Raw genomic sequence first — 9,369 nt, forward strand, 5'->3', positions numbered from 1 at the left:
TGTATTTTTACCCTATATGTTTTAAATCAGCAGATTATAATGATCTATTGCCCAGTTTAAATTCATCTTCTTTTCCTTCACACACTATTTCCTCTCTGTCCTTCCTATAAAGCTTTCCTGGTCTACTGTTACTGCTTTCTCCCTCCTTTTCACTCGTGTTTCCCCCTCTCCCTCTCCAACAATGGTTGCATGTTACGTAAGAATGTGGCTCTCTGTGAGAAGAATGCTAAATGCTCCAATTCACAGGACTTAATCTATCTCTCTCCCCCTCCCCCATGTGAAGCAGAGTGGCGCAGCGGAAGCGTGCTGGGCCCATAACCCAGAGGTCGATGGATCGAAACCATCCTCTGCTATTTTGAACATGATATGTCAAAATATAAAACACTGAATACCGTATTATCACCATCATATGCACATAAGGTCGTCTATCTGTGTGGAAGTATAGAAATAGGTTATCAGTAGTGGAAGTAGTATACCAGAGCAAAACAGAATAGCATTAAGTGTATCATACATTTAGCAAAATAAGTACACTACATTTGAAAACTAAAATACATTAACTTGACATACGAGTAAAATTGAGGGTAAAATGTATAAGTATTAAAGTTAATAGAAACACAAGTACTTGGATTACCCTTAAATGTGAGATGTATTAAGAAAAATAAGTAAACATCTGGGTAGCTTCTGGTTTTTGCCCACCAATCTATAAAGTCAATTATAATTTGTGGTAATATTTTGTATTCTAAATCTGCTCACTTACCACCATTGATAAAAACACATTCAACTGTAATCTGAACACAACCTCACTGACACTGACTCACATCTGTCTCTGAGCAAGTCAGTTTTACATCACTTGAGCCAAACCAGACGCACAGGTTATCTCAAATCAAACATTTACCTCATTTGTGTGTGCTACACATTTCCCCTTCAATTTAACTGGCAATTACCTGAAGAAGAAAGCAGTTTCAGTGACCTTTGTGTTACAGTCTGCTGGACACGATCTTACACTCAGTGAAGCTTGTTAAGACCTTGAGGAAGATTTTGACGACAGAAAACAAAACAGTTTGACGAGGAACTACTGAATAGTTTGATAATTTCAGTCAGTACATTTAAGTTTGAGTAAGGCCCTCAAACATTTCACTTCAAAGAGAAAAGCTGGGAAATAAAGAACAGCCTGGAAAAGAGATTAAAAGGATTATGTACAATATGAATGCACAGCTGGAACTTCCTCAGCAATACAACAAAGCCTGTTTTTCTCTCTTTGTTGTATTGTCTCTCACAGGGAGAGGCCAAGACCTGCTTGTGCTTTTCTTATTTTAGTATATTTGAAACAGAAACGCAGAATGTATGAATGCAGATGTATATTGGTTGTATCAGAAGAGGTATTATCAAATACATTCTCAAGAAATATCATGTTACAGTATTTCTATTTAGTTTAAAGTTGATTTTCCACTTTAGACTTAGATTAGACTTCACTAGGTAAATTATATTAACCTTTAGCGCCCTCTGGAGAATTAAATTGGTCTTTACATCAAGTGAGAAGTTTTTTGCAAATACAATCCTTATGATTAACGTCCTGAAGTTTCCATATTAGTGCATTAAATTACTTTTTAATTTAAAAAAAAGGAAAAAACAGCAAAGACAATATCCCATTTTCACCCTAACAATGCTCATTTAATAGGCATAATCAAAAATGAATGAAGGTCATGCAAGTGAATAAAATATATATATTTAATTATATATACTTTAAAAAATATATATTGTACTTCTGTTACTAATACACATCATATTAACAATACAGAGAAAACATAATTAAGCAATTTGTCGTCCAACTTGACGCTTCTACAACACGCAATCACGTGTTTTGCACACGTCACTGACCAGGAAGTGAGCGAAGAGGAGGGACGGGAAAATCACAACAGAGAGCTACTACTGCTTTGACAGCCCTGTGTCTTTTGCCGCTGAAACACTCTTTCTACGGGGAAGGGAGATGTCACGAAAACCTAAAGATGAATACTACCGTTTTTTCACCGTTACCGACCCACGCGCACACGAGAAGGGACACACCGAGTACAAAGTGTCAGCAAGGGTTGGTTTTCACTTTTGATCTCTCCTTAGCTACAGAGACATGTGTTGTTACTATACTTAACAACCCTATGTTAAGCTAATTTACCCGTTATTTGCCTTCATGTTTTATTATTTATCTTACAGCATATTGTTTTGTATGTTGTACCATATTTCTTTGGACGTTTACTAGAAGTTAGTGACTTTGTTTTGTGGTTACACAATGGAGTCACATCTGTGCTAGTCATAAAAACAAAGCAGCTAGCTCAGTAGACAGATAAATACACAATGGGCCTTTTATTTCAGGCAGCAGTGCACAGAGAACACTGAATGCCCCGTGCGTGGTCTTCTCTGGCATGCATACACAATCAAATTGGATCATATCTACAGAGATGCATCCTCCCTTATATTACCACACAACAACTGAATGACTCAATTACTCATTGAGAATGTCACAGAACTATTGTCTGGAGATAAATAATCATGAATTGGTTTTCTTTTATTCTTTTTTGTACTCCAAAAAAAGGACAATAATCACAATAATAACAAACTATGGCTTTCCGAATATATTTGGCCAATAAACTATGTTATTATGTACTATTCTGTTAATGAATGTGGGCGTTTTTGCAATTGCAATTTCTTATAGCAGTTATTTTTGTGTCTTGACTAGACAAATAATCAGTCCTCTTTCCTCTCTAATTTGTAGTTTGTGTCAAAGCGCCATCCAGAAGATGTGAAGGAGGTGGTCGTGTGGAGGAGGTTCTCAGAGCTGAAGAAGCTCCACGGGGAGCTGGCCTACACTCACAGGAACCTGTTCAGAAAAGAGGAAGAGTTCCCATCGTTTCCCCGCGCACAAGTCTTTGGTATAATGGCTAAACATTTATATAAAATCACTGAATGTGCGACTTTGGCCGGATAACACAACAACAATGTTTTTCAAAGAAAGTAATTCAACACAAAAGCATTTTCTAAGGTGTGCAGCTTTCCTGTGCGATAGCTTGTTGATCTGTTGATGATCCACTTGTTCCATCTAGCCTATTCTCAGCACTTTCTAAGGGCTCTTGTTTCATTTTCCCCCAGCGTACTACATACTTTCACAATTGGAGATGTAGCAACACAGTTGAGACATATACTGATGGACAGTCACCGTAAAAGAATCCTTATTTCTTTTTCAGGAAGGTTTGATGAAGCTGTGATAGAGGAGAGGAGAAAAGCTACAGAGGCCATGCTCCTATTTACTACCAGCATACCTGCACTCTACAACAGCCCACAGCTCAAGGACTTCTTCAGAGTAAGACACACTCACACACATAGCAAGTGAAACTGATATTCCCACTGAAAAACACTTGTCAAACCAAGATACATAGATTTTTGTATGTTGTTAAATCTGCCAATTATTTTCTAGATTATTAAATGTATTGTTTGGTTTAAAGAATCTTAGAAAATTGGTTAAAAATGAATGTCCACCCCAGTTTTCCCCCAGTTTTTTCGTGTCCAATTTGATGTCACCAAGTGTCTTTTTTTGGCCAATAAAAACTGTATATTCACTTTAATGTGATTTAAACAGAGAAAAAGAACATTTCCATATTTTAGAGGCGGACAACAACATTTTCACACATGTTTGCTAGAAAGATTTACTTATAGATAGATCCCCTATCAAAATAGCCAGTGATTTTTCTAGTGATGTAATCGATTGATTTAACAATTCATTACAGCTCTTTTCATTTTGCATTAATAAAACATACCTCTCTACAACCCCTCTCTCTCTCCCCACATCTATCCCATTCTTTTCCTTTCCCCCCCCTGCTCTTTCTCAGGGTGGTGAGGTTACGAGGCCTCTGGATGCCCCCCCTCTGTCCACTGCCGGGCCTCTGCCTCCCCCTCTCATCCCCCTCCCCAAGCGGAGGGCCTCAGACTGTGAACCTGCAGAGGAGGAGGAGGGGAGGGAGGCTCCCACCTTACCCCAGGACCTGGGCACCAACCTGAGCTTAGAGGAGGGAGAACCAGAGGTGGCCGCTGAGGCTTACAGCGAGATGGGGGGCTCTCCGAGAGAAGAGCCAGAACCAGAACCAGAACAAGAGGAGCTCAGCGACACGGAGCTGGATGACATAAGTATGGCGGGGACAAATTACAAATTAACCTCAAATTGATCAAATATGGTGTTTTGTAGATATATAGAAGTTTCTTTATAACATGACAGGGAGAGATACACTCACTAAATGTATAATAAAAAGCAGTACTTACATTTAAGTTCTTAAATTGAATTCACTTTATTTATTTTCATATCAAATTGTATTGAATAAATGTATTGTATTAAAAGGAAGTGTCTGTTTTTCCACAATGTTCAACTCAGAGACAATGAAAAAACAGACAAAAAGTAACATTCGGGCCAAAAAAAACTAGTAAAAATGTGTGTCCTTTTCTTTCATTATTAATCTTGTTTTGACCTTTTGCTCCATGTTTCCATCTCTAGTTCCATTTCCCGACCCATGCCAAGATGAAATCCCCCTATCACCAGAGTCCCAGGAAGAGTTTGACTCCCTGTTTGATTCTGTGGCAGAAGATCTAGCCTCATCCCCAAAAGAGGAAGGGCCTCCTCCTCTGACTGATAATGACTTGGCTGTCTTTGACCCCTGCTATAAACAAGGTGAAATACATGTGAATGGATATGCAATACTCTCAGCCTTCTAAAATATGTACAGGCTTTTTAGTCAAGTAACAATTGACCATGTTGGCTATTGTTTTACAGACCTTCCTGCCTAAATGAGTCTTAATGTGTCATGCACATGTAAAGTTGTGATGCTTTCTGATTTTCTTCATTTGTACTGATCTGGTTACAATTTCCCAAAATAAGTCTATTTCTATTTCTAAGAGTGGATGTTTGCATTTATGTTGAGCTTGACCCTTCATCACATCCTGACCCTACGCTGTACAACACAAGAGACGGTCAGAAAAAACAAGCTATTGCATGACATTTGATCTGAATAGAAATCATTTCGGTAAATAGCAAGCATTCGGTTACAGAAGTACATAAAAAATCATTGAAATAGCTCTTAGGTACAAATGTTATTATTACAACCCTCTAATCTTATTTGTGCCTAATCGATATCTGGTTCCCATCCAGAGTAAATGCTTTTTGAGGTAGTGTGGCCGAGCAGCGCTGGATTAGGAGTTATAACATTTAGACCCTCCAGAAAAACGCGGGCAAAAATCCTTGATTATGCGGGCTAAATTCCTTGATTATGCGGGCTAAATTCCTTGATTATGCGGGCTAAATTCCTTGATTATGCGGGCTAAAATCCTTGATTATGCGATTAAACATGCGGGGTTTTATGTGATTTTATGCGGTGAAATTGCGGGAAGTTAGGAAATATGCGGAAAGTTGCGAAATATGCTAAATATGCGGGGGAAAAGAATAACAATTTTTTTAAATATTGGGCTGTCTTATTTATTCTCTCTCACACACAACCTGCCACTAACGTTAANATCTGACCAGCTTCAATCTTGTAGGCTACTCACTTCGTTTCTTGTAGCCCTCGAAAGGGTTTTGGAGGTTGATCCCTCGGTGAACGGGAGTTGAATGGCTTTCTTGTCCGCAGCAGCAGAAAGCATTTTCGAATGTTTGAATGAATCAAAGTGGGTCGCCACCGTCGATTTTCTCTTATGCTGCAACACAGTTGCACGGGGTGCAGAATAGTTTCCCCCCACTTTTTGCCCGGTCTCTAGTAGAAATGTTCGTTGGTAAATGAGCTCTATACAGTGTTGTTTACATTCTGTGATGCGCGAGCTGATGACGTCACGTCAAGAGGAGTTAACTTTTTTTTCTTCTCAATTTTGTGTGGAAAAATGCGGGGATTATGCGGCCTTTTGATAAATATGCGGCTTTTTAAAAATCTGCGCCATTTTGCTGATTATGCGGTAAATTCTGCGATCGCAGAATCGCGTTTTTCTGGAGGGTCTAAACATTGCTTTCTATGCGTCAACATTTCTTCGCCGTGATTGGTCAAATGTTGGACGAATGTTGGAGCAACGAACATCATTGGCCAACCAATGTTGGAGCTCACTTTCTCATTGGCCAATATTCTGCAGCTGGTGTTTTAAGGCTCCAGTTTCATTTGAGGCGTGGGTTCGAATCCCATCGCTGCCAAGGAAGTTTTTCAGCAATCGTATTAATTCTGAGGACCAACATTTTGTACTTGAAATGTAGAACATAAATCTATGGTCTATCTATGACTATGGTCTTTAAAAAAAAGTCATTTCCAAGCTCATTGAGGCTACATTTCAACAAATACATTGGCTGTTTCCTAAATAATTATATAAGATAATGCACTTTCAGAAACTCTTCTCACTGCACATCAAACAGTAGAAAGAGCAGTTCATTTTGGATTTGAGAGTTGACTTCAAAGTCACGCTTTTTGGGGTATAGTGATGTTTAAGCAGGGCAACAACTAGCAGTTTTTGTCATTATCAATTTATCTTCTGACAATTTTCATAATCATTTTTCAATGCTGTAAAGTCTATATGATAATTCCCCACAGCCCAAGTTGGCCACTTCATAATGCTTATTTTGTCTGACCAACAGCCCAATCACCAAAATGTATGTGAAAATATATAGTTTTTCTAGTTTTGAGAAACAGTTCTAATTGTTATTTTTTGTGTCTATCTCTCCTTTCTAGATAAATCCAATTCCTGCTCTGACTACTCAGACTTATTCTCCCTGCCACCAACCAGTCTGGATGGAGGGGACGTGGGTTACCTAAACCAAGCTGCCACTGAGCTAACAGCTGCGATGGAGCTGGAGAAGGAGGGAGAGTTCAGTTCTGCCATCCGCAGGTACAGGACGGCCGTGGACATACTAATCACTGGAGTAAAAGGTGAGTGTGGAGGGATTGAGGAAGATGAGTTGGTGGGGGAGAGAAAAGTTAAATCAAAGACACACATGCTAACGAAACGCAAAAAATGTAACATATCGATGAATTGAATGACCAGTTATTTTAATGAGCTCATATCATTGACACAAAGTGAAAACATAAATGCATAAAAAATCGAAAATCCCATGGAATGCATGTGTCACAAACAGGAGTTTCTATTTTTATTCTTTTGTCATTAAAAACTAAAAAAGAAGTGCAATTGTCAAATCACACTTTCATCTTTTTTTTGTGAGTTGATATAAATGTAACTGATTTTGTTAAATGAGCCTCTCATATCATTTGCAGGCTCTTTGCGTTTGTATTGATTTGAACCAAATTGCATAGTATCATACTTATATATAATAAAAGCACATATGTCCAAATAATCCATATCATATATTATCTTTTATTAGGTCAAGACACATTCTGGCATGTGTGTTCAATGCACCATTTTTAATATGGCATTTTACCTGAATGCTCACGTCCATTCCTGCATGAAACATGAGCCAGCTTTGTTGCTATAGGAACAGACATGAACTTGCGTGACAAATGTTCTATGTTTAAATAAGTTTGTGCTTATCCACAAATTACATTCTGCATTTAACTATGATATCTTGTTTACCATTTGCTCTGCACTACATAATCTGATATGCTGCTCACACGCACTGACACATGCTCTGCACACAGCTGATACACAAGCACTGACACATGCTCTGCACACAGCTGATACACACTAACATGTGACCTCATCCATTTAGCAAAGGTAAATGCTCTGCCAGAAATCTGTTAATCACTGATGACTTATTGATTTCTTCGGCAAAGCCTTTTTCTTTTGTTCGTCTGCATGACAGTTTGTTTTTATGGGTAGCGTGGCCGAGCGGTCTAAGGCGCTGGATTAAGGCTCCAGTCTCTTCGGAGGCGTGGGTTCAAATCCCACCGCTGCCAGTGTGCTTTTTCAGCAGTTGTGTGATTTCAGAGATGTTGGATTTCAAACTGTAGAAGGGTTATTCATGATGTTGACAAAACAACATTGCTCAAATCATGTCAAAATTAATATCTGTGTTTGAGATTGTGGGAAATGCAGGTCATGTTATATCCACAATTCCTAGGTCTATGCCAATGGGTTTCTCTTTAGTTTTTTGAGTAAAAAAATATTGATTAACACCACGTAAAATGGTCTGAGGTGCTGGATATAGGTGAGTTTCAATATGCCGCCAGTGAGCATGTTTTTTTTAATACAGAAAAGCAAAAAATGATGTATAGCTCAAAGACCTGAGTATATTTAGAACAACTTGCTACTGAAATGTATTTAACAATAAAGTCTTGTATGTCTGAAGTGTGAAAAACTGTAGGAAGATAAAGAAAAATCCAGACAGAATGAAGTACTACTAACTAAAAATGAAAAGAGATTAAATGATCATGGAGTCAGTAGGTAGAATTGGCTAAGAGGTTATTTATTTATTTGTATTAACGACTGAGAAATATTCACTTTATTATGTTATACTAAATGTAGTCTGGGCCTTGTGAGGTGTTCTCTACAATAAAGTATGTGTGGTATCTGCTAACATGTGACTCCTCCCTGATGGGTCATCTATGGTTATTGTGTGCTTCTCAGTGACTCAGTGATCTATTTCTGGCAGAGGAGTCACTGACCCCCCTCCGCTATTTGTTAACGGACGATGACATTTGAGCCTTTACATGATAGCGTGGCCGAGCGGTCTAAGGCGCTGGATTAAGGCTCCAGTCTCTTCGGAGGCGTGGGTTCAAATCCCACCGCTGTCAAGAACCTTTTTGAGCTTAAATGTCTTTGATTGATTTGTTTATTCTTGGTTTATTCTTGCCATTTACGATTAAATAGATCAATAAAATCTATTTTTATTTAATCAAGAGTTTTCACATTTTCTCCCCTCTCTTTTCCTCTTTGTCCCCTTTGCCGTTCTACATCTGCAACCCCAGGGCGGTGATGCCAATATAATTGAGAATAATCATCTTTGTATTCTTGTGTCTCTCTCTCCAGGAGACCCCGATCCAATCCGCAGAGAGTCCGTGATGAGAAGGACAGCTCAGTACCTGAAGCACACGGAGATGTTGGTGGACAGGCATTCCTCGCCTTCAAACACTCTCACACACACACAGGACTCTTAGAAGCACACACACCTTTTGATATAATCTGTTCACACACATGAGAATGGAAGAGTAAACCTACCATAGTAAACATTTCACGAATGAATCAATGGAAGTAAAAGCCTTAATCATCAAATAAATATGCAGGTTATTTAAATGATCATACAGTTTATGCACAGAAAAATAAACAAATTAAATATATTAATTTGAAAACATAAGGATAAGTAAAGAGAGGAATAAGTAAAAACTCAAAACAATTTCAACTAACAAGAAT

General features: G+C 38.4%; 1 protein-coding gene and 3 non-coding genes across 4 annotated transcripts in view; all 4 read left to right on the forward strand.

Moving 5' to 3' along the window:
* The first annotated feature begins 281 nt into the window (after nt 1-281).
* Nucleotides 282-353, forward strand: trnam-cau (transfer RNA methionine (anticodon CAU)). Its single transcript has one exon. It is a non-coding gene; the product is annotated as a tRNA-Met (tRNA).
* A 1,531-nt stretch (nt 354-1,884) lies between these two features.
* Nucleotides 1,885-9,369, forward strand: part of snx15 (sorting nexin 15) — an 8,564-nt gene continuing 1,079 nt past the window's right edge. Inside the window, exons 1-7 of the mRNA XM_010773794.1 lie at nt 1,885-2,086; nt 2,768-2,924; nt 3,237-3,352; nt 3,879-4,173; nt 4,535-4,708; nt 6,738-6,935; nt 8,989-9,369. The exon at nt 8,989-9,369 is cut by the window's right edge and continues 1,079 nt beyond it. Of these exons, the coding sequence (XP_010772096.1) occupies nt 1,988-2,086; nt 2,768-2,924; nt 3,237-3,352; nt 3,879-4,173; nt 4,535-4,708; nt 6,738-6,935; nt 8,989-9,116 (1,167 nt within the window). The 5' untranslated portion in view covers nt 1,885-1,987 and the 3' untranslated portion in view covers nt 9,117-9,369. The remainder of the gene's footprint in view (nt 2,087-2,767; nt 2,925-3,236; nt 3,353-3,878; nt 4,174-4,534; nt 4,709-6,737; nt 6,936-8,988) is intronic.
* trnal-aag (transfer RNA leucine (anticodon AAG)) lies at nt 7,835-7,916 on the forward strand. The gene has a single exon. It is a non-coding gene; the product is annotated as a tRNA-Leu (tRNA).
* On the forward strand, nt 8,672-8,753 carry trnal-aag (transfer RNA leucine (anticodon AAG)). The gene has a single exon. It is a non-coding gene; the product is annotated as a tRNA-Leu (tRNA).

This window comes from Notothenia coriiceps, unplaced genomic scaffold (genome assembly GCF_000735185.1).
Source record: "Notothenia coriiceps isolate Sejong01 unplaced genomic scaffold, NC01 NC01_scaffold00012967, whole genome shotgun sequence".
Lineage (NCBI taxonomy): Eukaryota > Metazoa > Chordata > Actinopteri > Perciformes > Nototheniidae > Notothenia > Notothenia coriiceps.